General features: G+C 40.8%; 1 protein-coding gene across 1 annotated transcript in view; it reads left to right on the plus strand.

Annotated features, from left to right (window-relative positions):
* MAPK1 (mitogen-activated protein kinase 1) overlaps positions 1 to 12,620 on the plus strand; it is a gene marked incomplete at both ends in the record, with an annotated part of 104,983 nt that extends 92,363 nt beyond the window's left edge. Inside the window, 2 exons of the mRNA XM_084246407.1 lie at positions 9,897 to 10,006; positions 12,504 to 12,620. Of these exons, the coding sequence (XP_084102533.1) occupies positions 9,897 to 10,006; positions 12,504 to 12,620 (227 nt within the window). The remainder of the gene's footprint in view (positions 1 to 9,896; positions 10,007 to 12,503) is intronic.
* Positions 12,621 to 25,249: the final 12,629 nt, after the last annotated feature.

The following is a 25,249-nucleotide window of genomic DNA, read 5'->3' on the forward strand; positions in this document are numbered from 1 at the left end:
AGAGTACAGGGTACTATGGTGACAGTTCATGGGTTACGTGATGGTGGGAGATTTATGGATATTACACTTGAAGGGAAAAATCAAATATTGTAAAAAAAAAAAATGAACAATGATGTAAGAAAATAAAGTTTAAAAACAAAATAATAAATAAGTAAATAAAATTGAATTTCTTTTGGAAGTAGGAGGAACAGTCTTTTAGAATTCTGATATGAAGGTAGTGTATAATTATTGTAGACAGTTTAGAGGTATAGAAAGAATAGGTAAAAGAATAAGGTACTCTTAATTACCAAAACTCCAGCATAACCTTTTTAACATTTTGTTGTACCAGTGTGTGCACATCTCCAACCTATGTAGTTATCTTATAGTTATATATTCTAACCACTGGAATTTTAAAATTAGAACATCATGTGTTTTGTGCATGTTGCTGATTAAATTCACTTACAAATGCTGTATCTCCCTTAAAGGTGTCAGCTAAATCTTACTTCCTGAGTTGTCTTTTTTTTTTTTTTTTTTTTTAAAGAGATACATGCATAACAAAAAAGCATAGTTAAGACTTATGATAAACAGACCTTCCGGGCTTCTCTCCTGTTTCTTTCCTCACTATTTTCTGTAGTAGTTAGTCATGACTTGCAATTATTTTAAGGCTTTTTTAGCTTATTTTTCTTTGGTTAAGATCATGAACTTTGAGATTAGTTCATTCTGATAACACCACTAAAATTCAGAAAGTTAACTTTTACATGTAGGTTTTGGATGGATATAATACAAGCAGGGAAGGACTATGTATGGGTAGAATAAAGTAGAGAAATGTGAGTTGGTAGTACTGGAATGAGTTAGGAGCACAGCCTTTGCAGCCAGACCTGTTTCATTCCACAGCCCCACCACTTACTAGCCATGTGAACTATTTAACCTCTCTGAGCTTTAGTTTTCCTGTTTATGAAAAAGGATTAGTAATAATACCTGCATCACAAGATTGTGGCATTTGTAGGTCTGGATTTTGAGATCTCAAGACTGAAATATATCTTGGAGATCTTTGTATCTCTGTAGTTACAAAGAGTAACTACAAAGTGTTCCTTTAAAGGGATCAGCCATAGTGTCTTTAACCATTCTCATATTGGACATTGAAGTTCAATCAGTTACCTGTTGCTGAATAACAAGCCACTCCATAACTCCATAACTTGGCAGCCTTTAAGCAACCACTATGTATTTGTTCATAAGTTCATTGTACTGGGCACAGCTGAGTAGGTCTGCTCTACTCACCTCAAGTTGCATGGTTCTCCTCTGTGCTGTTGTCTCTCATCATACAGTAGAGCAAACTGAGCTGCTTCTCATGATGGCAGAAATATTCCAAAAGAGCAAGAACAGAAACTGTGAGGTCTCTGAAGGCCAGGTCACAGAATAGAGACCCTTCTGCCATAGTCTATTGTTCTGAGCAAATCACAGGTCAGCCCAGATTCAGGGGGTAGAGAAATAAATGCACCCATTGATGGCGAAGCCGCAAAGAATTTGTGGCCATATTTTATCTGCCACCAGGTGGGTTTTAGTTTTTTACTATAACACACATAAATTCATTCATTTAATAAATAGATCTGAGTGGGTATTCTGTGTCATCAAGGGTACTTAGGTCCTGGACATAGAAAAGCAGTAAGACAAAGAACCTGCCTATTGTGAACTATTACTATTAGAGCTGTATGAAAATGACATAAAGAAATGAATGAAAGACCTTAGGAAACTTGAGGTTAAAACTTTCAAACTGAAACACCAGGACTTTTAACTCTGATTTTTTTTTTTTTTTAAGATTTATTTATTTATTCATACAAGCTCTGGGTACAGTCAGAAGCGCTGGTGGGTAAGAGAATTCACCAGAGCCAGAGTGGGGAACAGAACAGGCAGAATGACAAAATACACTGCTGAGGGGAGCAGCAGGTGGCAGGAGAGATCTGCCCACCATGTGGGACCCTCGCCAGTGGCCAGGGATCGAAACGGCGCTACAGAGGCAACGGGCAGCTTCGCAGCCCAGCGCTCAACCACTGCGCCACCAGGGGAGGCCCTTAACTCTGATTAATGATACTGCACAGAACAGGAAATTAAATACCTCTTAAATATAAAAAAGTACTCATTTTTATTCATTAAATAATATATGAAAATTGAAAGATCAGTAATCCCACTGCCTTTAGCCCCCCATCACAGTAGCAGGCATCAAAAAGTTTGATAACCCGCTGTGTGGTCAAGGTTGTGGGGAAATGGATGTTCTAAGAGACAGCAAGTGGCATTTTAATTTGTTTTTCCTTAATAGTGAGAGTGAATATTTTTTCACATGTTTGTTGGAAATTGCTGATTGCTGAGTCCCTGAACCAGTAGTAGTATAGATTTTTCTTCAGAAGAGTTTAACTTAGGATTCTCTCCAAAATTACTCCCCTGAAGGGGAAGAAATGATTATTATTCAGCAGATGGTACTAGGCTGGTTGAATAGCTGTTTGGAAGAAAATCAACACATCAAAATTAATTCCAAAAGAATTGATGATTAAATAATCTTTTTAATCATACTATTAAAAATTAATAATACTTAGAGTATTCAGTTTTTTTCTGGTCTCTGCATGGAGTCTATCATCCTATCCTAAGCTTTGAAAACAAACATAATGGAAACAGATTTAATCACAAAAATGTTTAAAACTTTGATTAGACAGATCAGATTTGATAATAGATATAAAATGTTCTAAATTGAATAACATTTAAAGGATCCCTATCGTAACTGTTCTGTTAAAGGCAGTTAGGATCAGGGCCATTCACACAGATTAGTGGGTCAGCTATTTGAAGCCTTCTCAGTTCCACATAAGAAGAACCTGTTCTTGAGTGACTTAGACCTAAAGCAGGGCTTTATTGGCTCCCACAACTAACACATGCAGTCGTACTTGGACTCCAGCCACTTTGACCAGAGTCTGTACTTGTTTATTGTTCAGCGTTGCCTTTCTGTGTGTCTTGCTAGTCAGCCTCCTCTTGTTAATACGACTACCAGCAGCTCTAGGCTCACACCGACCTTCTACTGATAGTTTCAGCTTAGGTGTGGTGCTAGCCACTCATTGCCTCTTTGATGACACGCCCACCCCTGACTAGTCACCGGCCAAGGAACTCAGGTGAATGTGATCAGGTCAGTGTCACCATACCCACAGCACAGTCAGAGAAATGGGCAGCCTGAGAGCTCCATTGTAGCAAACACAGCTTTGTGTGATTAGAGGGGCAGTGGACACTGGCAAACAGAACCAACAAAGATGAAGAAAGATGAGGAGTTCTGTTCTTTTAGTCCCACTTTCATTTTTTAATTAAAAAATGTAGTTGACACAAGAAATCTGACTTCATTTATCAGATAACCTAATGTTTGAAGTTTCCAGATTTCAAACAACAACATTCCCTGTAAATACACATATCTGTTGTGAATGGAATCATAAACTGAATACTTTCTATCCCATGAAGAGTTGTATGTATTTATTTATTTATTTATTTATTTATTTATTTATTTATTTATTTATTTTTAAAGGGTTTGTTTGTTTATTTATGCAAGCACTGGGTACAGTCAGAAGGGTGGGAGGGGGAGAGAATTCACCAGAGTCAGAGCGGAGAACAGAGCAGGCAGACTGAGGAAGCACACTGCTGAGGGGAACAGCGGGTGGCAGGAGAGGTCTGCGGGCCATGTGGGACCCTCACCCAGTGGCCAGGGATTGAACCAGTGCTGTGGACAGCTTTGCAGCCCAGCGCTCAACTGCTGCGCCACCGGGGAGGCCCGAAGAGTTGTATTTATTAATCTGAAGCTTGGATGAGAGTTCCAGGCTGAAGATGTATTGGGATTTTTTTTTAACACAGCATTTGAAATCATGCAAGTTGAGAAAGTAAAAGAATGAAATGTGTAATCTGGACAATAAGAACTTTGAGCATGCAATCAGATAGGAATAGGAACTCCTAAAGACTGGTAAGAAAGGACAAAGATCTAATGTCTTGTTTCACAGAAGTGGAAGATAACAAAAAAGTTGGCATGTTCAGCAGTCTTCATGCAGCAGAGAGGCTTCCAATGAAGGTGTCATTAGTGATCACATAAGTAGTTTTAGTGAAGCTAAGAGTAGTTTGAAATGGAAAATGGAGACAAAACAGATGTCTAGGTGAGGAGAGGTTGTTGTGGGTTGGACTAAACATTGGGGAGGATTGGCTTTGAGTAGAAAGAAGGTATCCTTTCTACAATAAGGATGGTGTACATAAGAAAGGTTACTCCTGGGGATTTCAGTTTTCTCAGGACCATCCACAGTAAGATCTGCTTGGAGGTAAGTTAGCAGAAACGACTTGATTCAAGCTGTGTTAATTGGGGAAGAATCTTAGAAGAAAGTCTAACTAGGGATTTCCTAGAGCTATCGAGGGCCTTGATGAGAGAAACAATTTAATTTTTTGTGGTACAATAGTCCTTGATAGTTCATTCCCAAGATCTCTTGAGTTTTGAAAAACTTTGTTTTTTCAGAATAAGTTTCTGAAATGAGAAAGTTTGAGAAGCACTATTGGGTGTCACAATTTGTACACCTAGGTCTTTCTTCTCCAGACCTGCTCAGAAATTCAAATTGAGGAAGCAAGTGACAGATTGTGGCCTCAGGCAGCACCAGAGTTAGGAGATGTACCTGAAGTGGTACTAGAGTCAGTCAGATGACCTGCCCTGATGTCTGAGCTACCACAGGAAAGAAAATAGCTGATGGACCAGAAAGAGAAGGGCAAGGGTCGTGTTCCTTGGCACCCCTGACGTTCAAAGACAAGAAGTGGGGCTCTGAGAGAGCACCAAGGAAAATCATGGATTGTGGTAAGATGTAATCCCAGCCACAAAGGGACTTCCTGTCTTAGGGATAATGAAACCTGCATCCATTGAACCTTACATTCATGCCATGCCTTACATTCAGGCCTTACGTTCAGCGTGATTCATACCATCTGAGTGTGCCAGTGGATTGTTGTGTGGCATGGGAGGAGGGAGGCCAGGCACTGTGACTGGGATCAGCACCTGCCAGCTGCTTCCTATTTTTTGCCTTTTCTACTTCTGTAGCTACGAACAATGCAATAAAGGAGACCAGAGGTCCACTTACTTTCAAGTAGCAAAAAAATAACTATTGTCCTTTGAAATTTTTGCCTAGAGGTTTAAGGGCCTAGAATTTAACTTGAAGGAACTAAAAGATCTGTTTTGGAAATACTTAAGTCATAAAAACATCCAGTAGCCTTGAAGTGCCTCCTTACTTAACGCCAAGGTTTAGAGGGAGAAATTATTTAGAAATAATGCTATTAGAATCTGACTGTGGCCAGGCTCTCCTGGACTTTGCTGACACAAAATGTCTCATTGGGCAAAAGGCCAAATGACTTTGACTCTCCTCTCAAGTCCTTTGGGAAGTGTCTGTAAGCTCTTTTGGCAGGAGGAATGATTGAGAGCAGAAAAGGAGGTCAGTTTTATTGCCTGCATTACAGAGAATAAGACTGAAGCTCAGCAAGGAGTATGTCATACATTCACACATCTCCCACATTTTCTGTGGGATTGGGATTTGAGCCAGGATGCCCAAGTCTTGACCACATTGCCACCCTATTCTAATCCCTTGAGGGAGCCTCCTTTAAACCTAGCCTGTTGTGGGGCCATAACATTCTGTGTCACAGCTGCTGGAAAGACAACCTTTTCTGCTCAGACTGTGCTTCAGACTGCGATTTTTCAGACCTCCAGTAGACTCTCAGACTTGTTCATTAGAGCCCTTGGATTTCTCAAAAGTGCCTTGGTGCTGTGGTCTGTGACTTAAGGGAGGCTTTTATCTACTCCCTATCTTAAGGCACCTCTAAGGATTTATTTGAAGAAAGGGACCCATTACTTAAATTGAAAGCCACTGGTCTGAGCATCATTAAATAAAAGGAGATACAAAGATTTTTTTAAAAATAACCCTTTGTGACCTCTTTGCCAGAACACTAATGTCTTTTCTAGCATGTATTCTTTCTCATTGATTCTAAATATGGGAAGTATTTTATTATTTTACTTAATCCTTGTCCTAGCCATAATTAGCTGTGTTCTTTGGATAGCCTCATAGCTTGATCTAGTCCCTGAACACTAGCTACAGAGCAACCATGGAAGGTAGTCCTTAGATGTCTTCTTTCTCCCCAATCTCTTTCCTGTTGCTACACTCTCGACATGAAACTTCCCCTGCTGACTACTGGCCAGGTCAAGAGTCTACTTTTGGTTAGGGACCTTGGAGAAAGACAGCAAACTGCAGAGCAGACCAGGAGATCTTTAGTTCACACATCACTCTCAAGAGGAAACTGAAACCAAACTGCACAAGAGTCCAAGTGACCACTCCATTTATGATCTTAGAGGCTTTCTCTGTATTTTGAAAGTTTAAATTAAGCAATGCAAAAATTCTTTGGAGTTGATTTAAGACAAGCACATATATAAAACCTTTTTTTTTTTTTGAGATATAATTGACATAAGTTTCAAGTATACAACAGTGATGATTCACTATTTGTATAATTATAAAACAATAACAATGTATCTTATTATCATCATCTCCACAACTACAAATTTTTTTCTTGTGATGAGAATTTTTAAGCTCTGTTCTCTTAGCAACTTTCAGATTTGCAGTGCAGTGTTATATAGTCACCATGCCATGTATGTTGCATCCCCAAATTTATTTTATAACTGGAAGTTTTTTGTACCTGTTGACCACCTTCATTTTGCCCATACGTACACCTCCTGCCTCTAACAACCATCAATTTTTTGTGTGTTTAGGAGTTTTGTTTTTGTTTTTGTTTTTTGTTTTTTTTTTAGATTCCACATATAAGTAAATTCATGCAGTATTTCTTTCTCTGACTTATTTCACTTAGCATCAATGCCCTCAGGAACCATCTATATTGTTAAATAATATTCCACTGTGTGGTGTGTATCCGTACATATACACAGATGTGCACATACACCACTTTGTTTTATCCATTCAAGTAATGGGCACTTGGGTTGTTTTTATGTCTTGGTTATTGTAAATAGTGCTGCAAGGAACATAAGGGTGTGTGTACACACACACACACACACATCTTTTCAAGTTCTTTTTTATTTTTCCTTAAGATAAATAACCTAGAAGTAGAATTGTGGGATCACATGATAGTTCTAATTTTTTTAGAAACTTCCATATCGTTTTCCATAGTGACTATGCCAATTTAGTCTCAACAACAGAACACAAAGGTAACATTCTCTCTACATCTTGCCAACACTCGGTATCTCCTGTTATTTTGATGATTATCCATCTGAAAGGTGTAAGGTGATATGATAGTTTTGATTTGTATTCCCCTCATGAGTAGTGGTTGGTATTTTTATTGATATAATACTGCTTAATTAATTAGTGATGTTGAGCACTTTTCATATACCTGTTGCCTATATGTATGTCTTTGGGAAAATGTCCTCTTTAAGCTTTGTGCAGTAGCACAAAGTATAGTAGCCAGTGAAGTTTATCCGGGGTGTGGTTATTATTAATTGAAAACTTTTCCCAGTTCCCTACCTTTATGACTTGAATGTAGTTGGCATTGGCAATATTTGATAGTCTCTATGAAGGCTAAATTTTTTGAACATTTAAAAATATCCTTTCAGATCCTCTGATCATTTTTAATCCGAATTTTTTTCCCAGCTATTGTTTGAATTTTAAAATATATTTTGGATGCATTTTATCAGATGCATGATTTTATCAGATGCATGATTTGCAAATATTTTTTCCTGTTTGGTAGGTAGCCTTTTATCTTGTTGATAGATTCCTTTGTTGTGAAGAAGTTTTGTAGTTTGACATAGTCCCATTTGTTTACTTTTTACTTTTGTTGCCTTTGGTTTCAATATCTGATCAAAAAAATCATTGCCAAGACTGGTATTAAGGAACTTAATCACCTGTTTTCTTCTAGGAGTTTTATGTTTCAGATCTTATGTTCAATTATTTAATCCACATTGAGTTTGTTTTTTTGTATGATGTTAGTGATCCCCTTGTATTCTTACGCGTTTGGTGGTTCAGTTTTCCCAACACCATTATTGAAGAGACTGTCCTTACCCTGTTGTATATTCTTGGCTTCTTAGTAATAAATTAATTGACCATATACACATGTGTTTATTTCTTGCCTTTCTGTTCTGTTTCATTGATGTGTACGTCTGTTTTTATGCCAGAACTGTACTGTTTTAATTGCTATTAGTTTGTAATAAAAATAGTCTCTGACTTATGATGACGACTACAATTTTTCAACTTCATGATGATATTAAAGCAATGTGATATATATTCAGTAAAAATTGTACTTGAATTTTTATCTTTCCCCAGACTAGCAATATGCTGCAACTCCCAGTCAACCATGTAATTCCTGGGGTAAACAACCAATACTTGTATTGTCTTATTTATTTTCAGTACAGTATTCAGTAAGTTACATGAAATATGCAATACTTCATTGTAAAATAGACATTGTACTAGATGGCTTGCCTAACTGCAGGCTAATGTAAGTGCTTTAAGCATTTAAGGTAGGCTAAAATAAACTATGACATGAGTATCAAATGCACTTTCCATTTAAGATATTTCCAACTTACTGAGTTTATTGGGATATAACCCCATCGTAATTCAAAGAAGATATATATAGTTTAAAAAGCAGATGCTTCCAGCTTTGTTGTTCTTTCTCAAGATTGCTTTGACTTTTTGTGGTTCCACATAAATTTTAGCATTATTTGCTGTAGTTCTGTGGGAAATGTCTGTGGGATTTTGACAGTGATTGCACTGAATCTGTAAATTGCTTGAGTAGTAAGGACATATTAATAATGTTCTTTTAATCCATGAGCACAAATATCTTTCCATTTATCTGTATCTTAATTTCTTTCATCAGTGCCTTATAGTTTTCAGTGTACAGGTCTTTCACCTCCTTAAATTTATTCTAAGGTATGTTATTCTTTTTGATGCAATTTTATTTTATTTTAAAGATTTATTTATTTATGCAAGAACTGGGGTACAGGTCAGGTGCGTGGGAGGGTGAGAGGATTCACCAGAGACACAGCGGGGAACAGAACAGGCAGACTGACGAAATACACTACTGAGGGGAGCAGCGGGTGCAACAGGAGAGGTCTGCAGCGCCTTGTGGGACCCTCACGGCCCACCGGGATTGAACCGGCGGTGCTGAAGAGGCTGCGGACAGCTTCACAGCGCTGTTCTCAACCCCCTGCACCACCAGGGGAGGCCCTGATGCAATTTTAAATGAGATTTTTTTTATTTCTTTCTGATAGCTTATTATTAATGTATTGAAACATGATGTGTTTTGGGTTTTTTTTTTAAAGTTGATTTTATATCCTGTAACTTTACTGAATTTATTTATTCTAACAGTTTTTTGTGTAGCGTCTTAAGGATTTTCTATCTATAATATGTCATTTGGAAATAGTGCCAGTTTTACTTTGACTCATTTTTTTGGATGCCTTTTTTTTTTTTTTTTTTTTTTCCCTTGCTAAATTCTTTGGCAAACACAGGCATCTTTTTCATGTTCCTGATATTTGAGGAGCAGCTTTCAGTTCTTCACTGTTGAGTGTGATGTTATCTGTGGGAGAACCTTTGCTTTTTTTAAGAACTGCAAAGCAGACCAGTGATTTAGGAAAAGTCCAAGTTTTGTAGGTAGACTTCTACTTTTAGCCTTTGGCTAATATGTCACCTTTTTGAGTCTTGGTCTGTGATTGTCAGATGGTCTTGTCTTGGGAAGCTCTAATATAAAATAAGCATTCATTTTGCTGGCCTTTATTCCCATGGCAGTGCTTAGCTCTTGTTTTTCATAAATCAGTTTACTTAAACAGGAAATGGAAGGTATTTCATTGACTCTTCCTTCTGCTTCTCACCAATGACAAACCTTTCTCTTTGTAGCTCTGGACTTACTGGACAAAATGTTGACATTCAACCCTCACAAGAGGATTGAGGTAGAACAGGCTCTGGCCCACCCATATCTGGAGCAGTATTATGATCCAAGTGATGAGGTAAGACCCCCTGCTCCTGGCTTCTTCTTCAGAAATGTCTATCAGCCAGCATCATGCCCAACAGGGTGGGGGCGGGGGCATGGGCAGGAGTAGATATCATGTTTAAATTGTCCTGAAGTACACAATGCCATACCTGGTCTTCCCTACAAGTCCATATCTTCCACCTCAAGGGCTAATGCTGTCAGCACAGCTTGAAGCCCTATCCGCACTTCCCCAAACCCCTTCTGTCTTTGAAAACTTCTGCTAGGACACCAGCAGGAGCAGCAGGAATGGGGCCAGCAAAATGGGTGAATAAAGAGAAGCACAGATAGGGAAGGGATCCAAAGCTGGAGATCATTTCATGATTTGTTGCAGTAAATCAAGGTTCTCACCTTGAGAATGGAGAGGTTGGCTGCCTGCTGGGGTAGGATAGCAATGTACAAAGCAAGGGGGAAGAGCTTGGCTGGATAGTTCACACTATAATTTGGTGACTTCACATACGGTGTATTTCCTGAGTCCAGAGGTAGATGTCCAGTTAGCTGGATGTCCAAGTAAAACATACTACATCTCCTGTTCTTTCCAGGAAAGTTCCAATTCCTTGGCTCTTGAGTCTTCTGGGGGTTCAGTTTAACATCTTTCTCCAGAAGAGTTGTGCAGTAAGAACCATAAGTTTGGATCTTTCTAGTTGAGGGTCATATGTACAAACAAACCTTAACAATCCTGTTTTTAAAAGAGGGAGAACTATGTGGAATGTGTTAAAATTAACGGGGAAAATGGAAGGAGAGGAAAAATAACTATAAAAGCTAAAAAAAAATGAAAGAGGAAGAAGAAATTAAAAAGAGGAAGTATTTATTAATCAACTTACCTTTCCATCTCTCTCCCTTGAGAAACAGTTGAGGCAGCTTGGGAAGATACCTACAGCACAGTAAATGACAGGAAAGTAGGTGAGGGTCGAAGGTTTGGGGCTCTTACGGGCCTTGTGAACTGGAGATTTCCTAGGCCCTTGTGTTGTAATCTTGAGCTGGTGATATCCAAAACCTAATGGGGGGATAGGAAAGTTAGAAGGATAGTATATATGGGTCAACTCATATGATCCTACACAAAGTTGTCCTTCTGAAAGTCTTAGGTTTTTTTTTCTTACAGACATTAATCTTTTTCCCCATTTTAAGAGGCCAGGAGTTTAGTGCAGAATTTGGGATCCATGTTTCCTTTCATAAAGTCCAGGTCTGAGGATTACGTGGGTAAGATCTGGGAATGCCTGGTGAATATAAGGCATCCATTGATTGACAGCTGGTATTATCAGGTTAATTCTTTTACATTGTATTAGTTTTGGGAACACGTTAAAAAAATCAAAACAGGAGTAATATTGACTATTTTCATTTTTGTCATTAGGTATGTATAGGAGTTGACATAAATAGGCAGTTTAAAACTGTGCTTAAATAGCCTGTTTATTTTCATATATTAGGGTCTAAAGGCAGTTACTCAGGCTGTCAATTTTAGCTTGATATTGCTAAAAAAACAAAAATGAAAACTTTCATAAAAGTACAAGACACAGTCCTCCCCTGGTGGCACAGCGGTTGAGCGGTGGGCTGCGAGGCTGCCCGCAACCCCTACAGCGCCGGTTCGTTCCCCGGGCGCCAGCAAGGGTCCCACACAAAAAAAAGAAAGTACAAGACAGGTCACTTTATAGCTTGTTAACAGTTACTAAAATTAAAAACTTAGTAATAAAAATTTTAAGTTAGTCATTAAAATCAATCTTTATATATATTAGTATATGTATGTATTAAATGAGAATTTTCCAATGATACTAATTTTCCTTGCAGCTTAATTTCTAATGACTCCATAATATTTTTCTTTTTTTAAAGATTTATTTATTTATACAAGCACTGGGTACAGTCCAAAGCGCGGGAGGGTGAGAGGATTCACCAGAGCCAGAGCAGGGAGCAGAACAGGCAGACTGACGAAGTACACTGCTGAGGGGAGCAGCAGGCGCGGCAGGAGAGGTCTGCACGCCATGTGGGACCCTCGCCAGCCAGCCTGGGATCAAACCGGTGCTACAGTGGCTGTGGGCAGCTTCGCAGCCCAGTGCTCAACCGCTACACCACCGGGGAGGCCCAACTCCATAATATTTCTTAATATAAAAATACTGTGTGATATATTTAACCAAATGCTTTTATTTGAATATCATAGGTTTGATCATATCAACCTGCCGCTATTCCTAATTCCTACAGTAGCAAATTTCTATGATTTAAGACATATTCAGTGCCTTAAAATATTTGAAAATTATTCAGGGATTTGTGGTAAGTTCAGAACACTCAGAATGGTTCAGTTGCTCCCTCTCCATTTATTTAATCCTTATGAGAAGTGTGCTTTCAGGAATGTGGAGTCCAAGTGTTATAGATGTCAGTCCTATTGTATGATTATTGGAATCTAGCCATAGTCATTTTATGACTCAGTAAATGATTGCCTTAACCATAATAACTTTTTTATTTACTAATTGTTTTGTTTTCTCTTAAAGCCCATTGCTGAAGCACCGTTCAAATTTGACATGGAATTGGATGACTTGCCCAAGGAAAAGCTCAAAGAACTCATTTTTGAAGAGACTGCTAGATTCCAGCCAGGATACAGATCTTAAATTTGTCAGGTACTTAGAGCTTTGACCACATAGGAAACCCTAGCAAGGAAGGGGAGTATACAAATCAATTGTTACTAATAAAAAAAGAGGGTTTGAGCTTAGCGCATAAGGTGTGGTAGACAGTGCTGCGCCATTGGTAGATTTTTCAGGGACTAGTGTTGGAGCAAAAGAAAATGCAAATCTTGATTTTAAAAAATATATAGCAAGAGGAGAGACAATAGGGCTTGTGTTAAAATGAGCAGTCAAGTAAGGAATTATGAATTATGACCAAGGGCTGAAGCAGTTGCTGGGTAAATGATTTGGACTGTTCTGCAAGGAAGAGCCCTAGGTATCCTTCGGTAGACAGCATTGTCTTGTCCAAAGTGGACAGGTAGCAGAGCAGGTACCATGTTTGTATTGGAATAAGAGGCCAGCCTGGTGGAGTTATGGAAGAATGGTTCCTGCAATGGTGTTTGTTTAGGGGTTTTCTATTAGCTGGATCTCTGTTCTCTTCTCTCCTGCTGTGTCCTTTATTTTCATATGTTTGACCCTGGAGGCAATTACTCAGGCTGACTGTTGGCAGCATCCAGGCTTGAAAGCAGAAGCCACTTGAAGTCTTTCAAATAGAGAACATGTCATCAATCAGAAGGCATTAGAATGGTTCAAGAACAAAATGGGGTTGGTTTGCCTGCAGATTGGTAACAGTAAAAAACTGCCCTGGGTCACCATGCAAGGGAAAATGTTAGCCAGGGTCCTCAGTTACCACACAAGGGAGGATACTAGAAGTGTAATGTAACTGCAGCCTTTACAGCACGACTGTCACTGAGGAGGAGTTGGGAGTCCATACTGTCACTGATGTGGAGGATCTCAGGGGTAGTCGATGCAGGCATGAGCAATTTAAGAGGGCTTCACTGGTGAGGCAGGGACAGACAGAGCAGAGCCAGGGAGTTAGACCTGCGTGTGAGCCCGGGCACAGTCATCCTGTGAGGATTCTGCAGTACAGGTAGGGCCTAAAACCTAAGACAGGTGACCCAGTAAGGATGTCAGGGAGCAGGAACCTGTGGGACAACCAGCCAGACTTCCGGAGGAAAAGGGCAGCCCAGCAGGTACAGGGGAAGTGACACTAGGAGGAGAGAGCTCCTGGTGCCACGGAGAGGTCCCTCATAGGGCCCACCCCAGTTCTGAGAGTCCAGGACTGGGGCTAGTTACCATGTGGCAAAGACAGTTATTCTGTGTTGTGGTCACTTCCACCAGGGCCACAGGAGGCACGTGTTTCCTTATTTTTTAAGTGACAATTTTCAACTGTTCTGAAAAGTTGAAAGTGTTTTACAGTTGACAGCATATTTCCATTACCTAGATTCTATGAGTAATGTTTCCCCACACTTGTTTTCTCACATGTCTGTCCTTCTGTCTACCCATCAGTCCATCTTTTTTTCTTTTCCATTTCACAGGAAGTTGTCAATGTCTACACTGACTTACAATTTAGTCATATGGAATATAAAAGTGAATCCAGAGAAAGATAGGATTGGGGAGGACTCATTAAACTCTGAGCCCAGTTCTTTCACGAACATTTTATTTTGACCTATCACAGCATCTCTGAGGTCAGCTTCTGGGCTTAGGTCTACGATAGAGAAAACTCTGTAATATTTCCTTGCTTAAGATTATATGATTATATATAAGATCTATGGCAAAACTGCAGAGAATCCAGAAATCTTTTTTTTTTTTTTTTAAATTTTGTCTCTCCACACAGCCTGGACTAGATTTGTGTCTTGACAAGTATACAGAACACTGTTCCTGAGCTCCCAGCCTACAACATTGAGAATAGAAGCTGCAAATTAGAGAGTCTGAGAGGTATAGTTGATGTTACACATGTAGGCACTTTAGAGAAAGGTGATGGCTGACTCTCTGGTTACAGTAAGAAGAAACTAGAAAACTGCATACACAGGACCACAGAATATATAGCCATAGGCCCTTTAGGAGAGAGGATGACAGAGACTACTCTAGGGGAAGCTTCAAGTCGCCCCTGTTTAACAGGGGCACAAGCCTTCCTGATGTCTACAGTGGCAGCCCTGAGTGAGTGGCTTAAAGGGTCAAAGTATGTTCATTATATTAGGAGAGTCAATTTTGGAAATTAAAAACTTTCCATTTAAAGTTTAAAAAGTGTATCATCTGCCTGTTTTTGAATTTTCTCAGGTGGATTGATTATAGCAAAGTGTTGACTCATTTCCCTATTGCTTTGTTGAAGATAAAAGCATTTTTAAGGCAGTTTTAATTTCTTGCCAGCCAGTAGGTTTGCCTGCAGATAAAAGTAGCATGCCTGTAGATGAAGGTCATATTTCATTGCTGAGCCTCTCTCCTTGTCACATAGTTGGGCCTCGTTCTTCCTGCCCTGACAAGAGAGTGGGAAATGAAAACCACCCATCAGAAAGTGCTCTGTGAGGGCCTCCCCTGGTGGCGCAGCAGTTGAGCTCTGGTCTGTGAGGCTGCCCCACAGCCTCTGCAGCGCCAAAAAAGAAAGAAAAGAAAGTGCTCTGTGAAATACTGAACTGACTGTCATTCTGCTAGATCATTATACTAGCAAACATTTTACACTGAGTCTCTAAAAAGAAGAGTCTAATTTGTTTTTATTTTGACACATTTCATTACTATAATGACCACCTCAACCAGGCTGCCTCATCAGAACCAAGAACTTAGAACACAATTTGAGTGGCTGTGTTTTCACTTCTCCCAAGGATGGAACAAAACTAATAGTGACCTAGGAGTGAAGTTAATTCATCACATACAGTGATGCCATAGACAGTGGTCCTCAATAGTATGTTCCATTGGTGCACTGCCCCCCAGCAGTCTGTCAAGATCTCCAGGAAATTCTCAAGCTTATGTTTGAGTATTAGTAGCCTTTAATGGTCAGAATCAGCTTGACTGGGAATATTTCTCTAAGTACAAGAGAGGCATTAGGTAACAATGGGAAAATATGCTACTTGTGCTGCTTTTATAGTACAACACACTCCTGGCAGACCTCATGCCAGTAGCCCACATGCAGACATCTGGAAGGCCAGTTGTGGACCCTGTCAAGTGCAGAAAAGGAGTGAATGCGGTCAGCAGATTGCCATCTCCTGATTTCCAGGGTGCTGTCTTGGAGGCCTAAAAGGAAAGAGCTGACGGATCACCTCTGACCTGGTGATCAGACCATTTCTGGTGCACGGAGGCCATGCCATGGCTTCTGCCTTTCAGGAATCCAGGCCCACCGACCTCATGCTTCCAATTTGCACTTTGTTTTGCTTGTTCTGCTGTGTCCCAGAGAAAACTTGAACATTTTTAGTACAACACACTTTCTATATCAATGTGGTTGATACTATCCATACCCTGGTCACTAGAGAGGGAGACTGACTTGCTGAGAATACAAGAAGGTAGAAGAGTTTTTTGCATACGTATGTGTTTTTTTATAAAACCCCTCACGCTGGCTTTGACTATTGGAGTGGTAGTAGGTATCATGCAGTTGACCAAAGCTGTCATGTGAATGAAGGTAGCTGTGAGCACATTAGTGTATATGTACATACCTGTGCGCACATGTGTGTGTTCCCTCTGAGTATGATGGAAACATCCTCTGAAAAGAGGTGCCTGTGAAATGAAGGCAGAAACCCACCCTTTCAAACTGCCCAGTGGTTTCCAAGTGCCGTTGGTGACCTTGCTGTCATTTTTTTTCCTTTTGCTTTTTCACATCCCCATTTTTTCCTAATTGATAGTCTCATGTGGCTCATTTTACTCTTTCCATTTCCCTAAAGCTGTTGTTGATGTTATTTTAACATAGTTCATTCTTAACTCATTGTTTGTTTTTCAATAGGACAAGGGCTCAGAGGACTGGACGTGCTCAGACATCAGTGTTCTTCCCAGTTCTTGACCCTGGTCCTGTCTACAGCCCGTCTCGGCTTACTCACCTTGACTCCTTTGAGCCATTCGGAGGGGTGGTTTCTGGTAGTTGTGGCTTTTATGCTTTCAAAGAATTCCTTCAGTCCAGAGAACTGTTTCTGGCACCCCTGTATGTCACCCACTGGTGACTCGTGGCAGTATGTACTTTCAGTGCACCTACTGCTTACCGTTGCTTTTGTCACTAATCGCTTTCTGGTTTGAAAGATGCAGTGATTCCTCCCTCCCCCTGAATCCTTCTTGACACCTCCTGAACCATGCTATCTGCAGCCACACCAGAGTTAGTTCTTTCTAAATTGGCTCTAGTCACTGGCATCTCACTTTACGATAGGGAAGGCTACTATCTAGGGCACTTTAAGTCAGTGACAGCCCTTATTTGCACTTCACCTTTTCATCACATCTGTTTCCCTGGAGCAGGAGCTCTGGAAACACCTGGGATGGTGTTGCAGCCTGCAGCAGGTGCTCCCATCTCGGGAATCTTGGGGGCATTTGCAGCCCATCTTTTCTCATATCACGTTAGTCACTAACATATTTAAAGTATGTGCTGTTTGCCCAACTTTTAGAAACTTAATCATTTTTCTAAATAAAAAGAAGTACTGCACCCAGCAGTTACACTCTGTGCATTTACTGTGGTTACTTACACCATCATAGAGGTATAACACTTACCAAAATGTGTTATATGCAGTACTTACATTTGCAAAACATAAGCAAAAAGAGCAAAGTGACAACTTCACTTGGCAATTAGTGAGAGAGATGGAAAGGTCATAGCAGGGTGCTGAGGGAAGTACCTGGAGAAGTAGCCAGCAGGCTGATCAGATGTTACAGGATGGAGTTCCAAACATCCACAATGCTATACCCCTGTGCAACCTCACCCGGTATGCCACATTAGTGCAGCCACACTCAATGCAGAGAGGAACACTGCATCTTCAAATGAGAAAGTGTACAATTCTTTTTCCTCTTACAGCATGTCAGCATCTCAAGTTCATTTATCAACCTACAATATAACAATTTGTAATAAAGCCGTCATGAGCTCATGACATGAAGCACTATTCTGTCATCAAGTTTTCTCAGATGTTTCTGATACTGCTGAGTTAAGACCATCAGAAAAAGCTAGCACTAAGTCATGTTTGGAGCTCTAGCCCATATTTTCCTGATCTCTTTAAGTATTTGTTCCTGCCACTGTACACTGTGGCGTTGACTCGGTGTTCTGTCCCAGTGCAGTGCCTCCTCCTGACTCCCCCACTGCTCTCTGTGGTGAGAAACTTGCCTTGTTCAATAATTACTGTACCCTCGCATGACTGTTACAGCTTTCTGTGCAGAGATGACTGTCCAAGTGCCACATGCCTATGACTGAAATGACAAATCTATTGTTACCTCTGAGTTGTGTTCCACGGAAAATGCTATCCAGCAGATCACTTATGAAAAATAATTCTATTTTTAGCTTTTCATTTCTCAGCTGTCCTTTTTTTCTCGTTTGATTTTGACAGCAATGGAGAATGGGTTATATAAAGACTGCCTGCTTAATATGAACAGAAATGCACTTGTAATTCATGAAAATAAATATACATCTTTTATCTTCATATTCATGTTAAGATTCAGTGTTGATTTCCTCTGGATCAGCGTGTCCATGTGGACAGTCAAGTTCAGTTTGTGGTTAGGACAGAAATGCTTACGGGCCTCACCTTCCCACCTGGGTACTGCCCCAACACTTTGTTTTACATGAGATGATTTACAAAGCATTTCTGTAAGGTCCTTTTTTTCCCTCTGACAGCAGAACATCAGCTCATATGTTCTTTTTATATAAATAATAAGTCTGAAATATTCCGTCAAACTGATGAAGAGGCCCAGATGTCTCAGGCTTGATTCTCTGGTTCGTTCCACATAGGGCCTATCTCTGTGCCCCAGAGCTGTTGCAGGGCACAACTGAGTGCTGGGAAGGGCTACCCAACATCTCGGGGCCCATAACCCAGTCCAGGGTGCTGACACTCACACCTCATAGACTTTAAAGAGGGATGACTGGCTTATCTTCAGAAATCAGAACCACTTTGAGATTCTTGTCCTAAAATACATGATTTTCACCTCCGTGCACAGAACAGCCATGTGAAGGTCCACACAGCCTTGACAGGTTACAGAGATTTGACTGTTGCTTAATAATTGATGTCAGTTTTCATTTCAAAGAAGCATTGACAGTTTTACTATTACTGTTTCTTTGTACTTTTAAAATGGAATGTTGTTGTTGCTATGAGGTTAATCTGCAGTCCTCTAAATAGAAAGCCATAGCCTTGGTTACTAATACCTGGGGATTATGGGCTCCTTTCCCACCCCGCTCACTGGTACAGTGGAGTCAGATTGACTTGAAACCACTAACTGTGTTCTAGAATCACTGTAGCCATAAGTTGTATGCTTTTTTTTTTTTTTGAATCATGCCAAACTTGATTTAACAGATCAGAAAATTGTCATAACCAAGATATTTGTGCAAAGTACTAGCTGTTATGTATAATAGACTCATCATTGGATCTTTTTGCATCTCAAAAAATGTACAGATTAGGTCTTCTAAATTCATGTTGGTAATGCTGAATGCCTTTATTAGTAATGTCCTCAGATAAGCTTTCAGTCTTTTTGGTGTCTAAAATTCAAGCAAAAACAAAAAAAAATCCTGTTGAAACATTCCAGTCGTTTAATTTATTATGAGGCAAAATATACCTAACAAGCCAGTGGGCTGGATTTGAGAAAACTCATGACAACTCTGCTGATAAAGTCTTCAAAGCTGATACCGACACGCAGACCATTTTGATGCATGGGTAGAAGAATATCATTGTATTTTGTATGCAGTACATAGTGTGTGATGTGTTCACATAATTCCTTCTGCTGTAGGCAAAGGTGATGGGTATGGCAGTGCCTGTTAGCTTTCAGGAGCCACATGCAGCTCATCGGTGGTTGTCTCTAAGGAATCACAGATCTACTCCCCATGCCGCATGCCACATAATATTCAGACCATTCAGAGGAGACTTTTACCTTTATTTGCTTATGTGTCCATACAGTTTTTAAATTGGTGACTTTTATATAGTATGGTAACAGTATGTTAATATACACACACATACATACGCACACATGCTTTGGGTCCTTCCATAATACTTTTATATTTGTAAATCAATGTTTTGGAGTAATCCCAAGTTTAAGGGACATATTTTTGTAAATGTAGTGGTTTTGAAAATCTGAGCAATCGTTTTTGCTTATACATTTTTAAAGCATTTGTGCTTTAAAATTGTTATGCTAGTATTTGAAATATGATACTCTTATAATGCAGATGAAAAGCATGTAACAGTAGAGTAAGTATGTGATTTCTCTCACTGTAATCCAGACTTGGCATAATTGATCAGAAACAACTAGGAATCCAGAAGTAATTCTCTAGGGTTGCACCAGGTTTACCTAAAGCTCGTTGCCTTCTTTGTGCTGTTTACCCATGTAGAGCACTCAAGAAAGTTCTGAAATTGCTTTGTATCTACTTTGTATTGTTGGTGCCTTCTTGGTATTGTATCCCAAAACTCTGCATAGATTATTTAGAATAATGATAAGTTTAAAAAAAAATGTTAAAGGAAGATTTTATTAAGAATCTGAATGTTTATTCATTATATTGTTACAATTTAACATTTATTTGTGGTATTTGTGATTTGGTTAATATGTATAAAAATTGTAAGTAGAAAGGTTTATATTTCATCTTAATTCTTTTGATGTTGTAAGCGTACTTTTTAAAAGATGGATTATTTGAATGTTTATGGCACCTGACTTGTAAAAAGAAAAACTACAAAAAAAACCCTTAGAATCATTAAATTGTGTCCCTGTGTTACCAAAATAACATAGTACTGTGCATGTATAGTTTAACTGGAATTTCATGTGAAAATATGAAGTTACTAGTCCTTTATTACAATGTTTCCCAAATAAGTGTGTCTTCCTAATTTGATTTTGCTAACAGCAATTAGTAATAGAACCTTTAACTGGTACTCTAAATTTCAGTGGGATGTTAGTGCTCCATCACGTTTTCCAGATTATTCTTCAGACCTTTGACTTTAAAGGGAAAAAAGGCAGTGCTGGGAGTCCTAGTGCAGTTTCCATGTCCATCTCTTCTCGTCTTCCTCAACTTCAACTGAGCTGCCAGGTGTCACTGCAGCCTCTCTTTTTTTAGACCAAGAAGTAATGAATATATTAGGGAATATTGGACATTTGGTTTTTGGACATCATGCAGTTACTTACTTATAGCACTGAAATATAGGAAGTATTTCTCATGTGGTGGTATAGAAAGGACACAGGCTTTGGGCCCTCTGCCTTTGACTGCAGCTGACTTTTGGCCAGTTACTGTGCTGCTCTAAGCTTCAGTCTGTGAGCTTCATACTCTCAGCTGTAATCAGTATACTTGCCTTGCTTGTGGTAAGGATTATGAAAATACATATTTGAAGTGTTAACCATAATATCTCAAAACGGGTACTTAGTAACATTTTCCTAAATATTATCATAAGGTACTCAGTAACATCTTCCTAAATTTTGTCATAAGGTGACACTAAAATGTCTGCTAACTAAACTGCTTTCTGTTAATCTGAGAGAGAAAAAACTTCCTGCTCCACGCTAAACTGGGAGTTTCTGATGGGATATTCTATGGCAGAACTGCATCTGCTTTCCATCTGAGAGAGTACCAATTAACATTCTTCGTTGTTGTCCAAATCCTATAAAAAACAATCAAAATGATTCTCTTCGCTATCTATAGAGAAGCCTAATAATAAGTATTTGCCCACTTTAATTATGAGGAGTGCTTTCCTTAGCAATAGTGCGGCCATTCTGGCTAGTGGTATAGAACATCTTGGCTAGCCTGGTTCATTTTATTTCACTAGAGAGGCCCTCTGAGAGAAGTAGGAACCAGCTCAGGTCATGGGGATAACAGAGTGGGTGGAGGTGAGGTGCAGGCCAACCCTCCTGAACCCCCAAGTGTGGAGAGAGGAAGAAGAATTGAGTATCCACAGAGGAGCTGTGGAAGAATCAAATTGTCATGGGGCACAGACATGATCATCATTTGAGTTTAAGCGATGAGGGAGAGACAGTAAAGGGTTTGGAGCTGGTCCTACGAGGCCCAGCAATGGATCACGTGGAAAGGGCCACTAAAGACAAAAGGTCACTTTCTAGGCAGAGAGGAAGAAATGAAGTGACTGTGTACCCAATAACATGTCTTTTTTTTTTAGATTTATTTATTTATACAAGCACTGGGTACAGTCAGAAGCGCGGGAAGGTGAGAGAATTCACCAGAGCCAGAGCAGGGAGCAGAACAGGCAGACTGACAAAGTACACTGCTGAGGGGAGCAGCGGGCGGCAGGAGAGGTCTGCGCACCATGTGGGACCCTCGCTGACAGCTGGGGATGGAACTGGCATTGCAGAGGCTGCGGGCAGCTTTGCAGCCCAGTGCTTAACTGCGCCACTGGGGAAGCCCAATAACATGACTTTTTCAGGTGAAGTAAACAGAAGCTTTAGGAATGAGGAAGGGCCACCAAGGGAAGTGGGAATAAGAATACCCTGCCAGGGCCTCCCCAGTGGCACAGCGGTTGAGCGCTGGGTTGTGAAGCTGCCCGTGGCCTCTGCGGCACCGGTTTGATCCCCGGCTGCTCCCCGGCCACCGGAGGAGGGTCCCACATGGCGCGCAGACCTCTCCTGCCGCCCGCTGCTCCCCTCAGCAGTGTCTTCATCAAACTAAGTACCCACTATATATGCCTGGTGCAAAGATAGCAGCTGCACCGTGTCAAAGGGCAGGGCTTTGCCTTCCAGGAAGTCCCAACAGTTGAAAGAAGGGAGATACCCTTTCAGCCATAAAAGGCCAACACCGCATAGCTTTGCCATAATTAATGTATTTGTGTCCATGAATGGGTGGGTTTGAAAGATAAATAATTACAGCAGGACTGTGAAAAAGTCTTTCTCGTCTGCAAGCAAAGTTTTGTCTTTTCTTGAGGACCAGAAAGTTTCCGTAGGTTGTCACTTCTCCTGGGGCCACCACAGTGTTATAGGCACACAGAAAATGGGCAGAAACCTCTTTATTTTGAAATTAAAGACACTTAGGGCCTCCCCTGGTGACGCAGCGGTTGAGCGCTGGGCTGTGAAGCTGTCCTCAGCCTCTGCAGCACCGGTTCGATCCCCAGCCACCTGCAAGGGTCCCACATGGCGCAATAGACCTCTCCTGCCATGCCCGCTGCTCCCCTCAGCAGTGTCTTCCGTCTGTCTGCCTGTTCTGTTCCCCGCTCTGGCTCTGCTGAATTCTCTCACCCTCCCGCGCTTCTGACTGTATCCAGTGCTTGTATAAACAAATCTTTTTAAAAAAGGAAAGAAATTAAAGACACTTAATCACCAATACCAAGAACTGGAAAAATTCCTGTTTGCATCTACTCTTCATCCTCCATTGCCTAATTTCTGTCTCAAACTGAGTCTAAGGTATTCTCTATACTGATGTCCTGAGAGATTCATGATGCTTTCCCCTCTACTGGAGGGGAGCTGCTGGCTCCTGAGTCGAAGCCTGTGACATGCAGGGCCTGTCAGGACCGGATGCCCAGCTGTTTAAGCCTGCGGTTCTGTGGGCCTCAGGCTTGGGAATGGAAGGGGAGTGAGTAACAGGTGAGGGAAGCCCCGAAGTGGATATCGCACAGGATTACTCTTGAATCTCTTTAGTTGATTTTGAAAATCTAGTACTTATATCCCACATATCCCTAGTTTTCAGTTTTAGAAATATTTTTATCACCTGTTCTCCTTCAGGGAGCAAAGTCAAAGTTTACCTGCTCTGGGTATGCAAGGGTTGTGGGGCCTCCCAGCACCTCTACCTGTTGCCACTGGCCCCCCCCCCCCCCAGCCAAATGGCATAACATTTCTGCCCTGGAGGAATCAAAAAATGATCAGAGAAGCTAAACAAGGGGCTTTTTCTTGTGAGGGCAGTCCAGGCTGATGACTTCCAAGCTTGCTCATATGTTGAAACTAAAAAGTCACACTGCCTTTACTCTTCTTACCCAGTGTTTTTTCTAACAGGCCTCTGGAAGAGCAGGGTACTCATCAGGTGTGGTTAGAGAAAACAAGTCCAGTATCACAAGAAACTAGAGGTCTGGAGATAGATAATCTCCCCATCTGATTTTACATGGGCTGATGTGGACAACTGTGAGGGGCACAGGGATCCGGGACACAGCTTTTCCAAAGCAAAGAATAGCAAAAATAAAAACACCTTGTCACAGTCCCAATGAATAGTCAATCAAGTATATTACTGTCTGCTTACAAGAAGAGACGCATCCAGTACCCTTAGTAATTAGGGAAATGCAAATTTAAAATAAGGTAAAGTGCCATTTGATGCATACCCTACCTTTATGCCAAAAAAAAAAAAGATGAAAGCCAAATGTAAAGTTGTATGGAAATATGTACTTTTTGGCATGGCTAACAGTGCTATAAATGAACACAGTAGAACTAGGAGATGTAAATGGAACCAATCAGATGTGCTTTGACTCAGTAATTCCATTACTGAAATTTTCCCCCTAGACAATATTTAAAGAGACAGCAGCCACACTTGCAAAGCTGTTTTCATTAGCATTGTTTGTAAATAGCAGGAGAAGATAGTAGGCTCCTTAGGAAATGGCCTTGCAAACAGCCAGTCAACACAGCAGTCACAGTGTAGAACATCACCCTCTCCCTTTGAGCCTCCCTCCAATGTGCAAGCCTCGCCACACTTTAGAATCAGGTAGCTTCCTGTCTGCTCTGAAATGATGTTACCCCCTCTCTTCCACTTGTTAGAAAATTCTTGGAAAGCACACTGGCTAGCTTATCTTGGCACGCCTGCTGCCCAGCAGGCTCTGGTACAAAGAAAAGCTACCAAAAAGCCTGATGTTCAAACGGGGACATGGACCAGCCACAGCGCCTTACCCTAGTGCCTTGTTAAAAACACAGAATCTGGGGCCTCCCCGATGGTGCAGCGGTTGAGCGCTGGGTTGCGAAGCTGCCCGCAGCCTCTGCAGCGCCGGTTCGATCCCCCGGCTGCTCCCCGGCCACTGGAGGAGGATCCCACATGGCGCGCAGACCTCTCCTGCCGCCCGCTGCTCCCCTCAGCAGTGTACTTCGGTCCTTCTGCCTGCTCTGCTCCCGCTCTGGCTCTGGTGAATTCTCTCGCCCTCCCGTGCTTCTGACTGTACCCAGTGCTTGTATAAATCAATCAATCAATCTTGTTTAAATAAATAAATAAATCTTTAAAAAAAAAAAAAAAAAACACAGAATCTGGCTTAAGACAATAAACTTGAAGTTATGTATATGTTGCCACAATTAAAAATGCAGAGCCTGGGCCTCCCCAGTAGTGCAGTGGGTTGAGCACAGCACTGTTGCGCTGTCCGCAGCCTTTGCAGTGCTAGTTCGATTCCCGGCCAGGGAGATTCCCACATGGCACGGCAGACCTCTCCTGTCTCACCCGCTGCCGCCCTCAAGCATTGCTTTTGGTCCTTCTGCCTGTTGTGCTTCCTGCTCTGTTCTGGTGGATTCTTTCACCCTCTCGCACCTCTGGCCTGTACCCCGGTGCTTGTATAAATAAATAAATCTTTTTTTTTAAAATGCAGAGTCTTAGGCCCCACCCCAAACACGCTGCACTTCAGCATTCACATTTTAACAAGACCCCAGTGATTCATTTAAAATTTGAGAGCTGACTTTGTGTTGGATGTGTGATTGCTCTTAAAGTA

The sequence above is a fragment of the Talpa europaea genome, assembly GCF_964194135.1.
Source record: "Talpa europaea genome assembly, chromosome: 10".
Classification (NCBI taxonomy): Eukaryota; Metazoa; Chordata; class Mammalia; order Eulipotyphla; family Talpidae; genus Talpa; species Talpa europaea.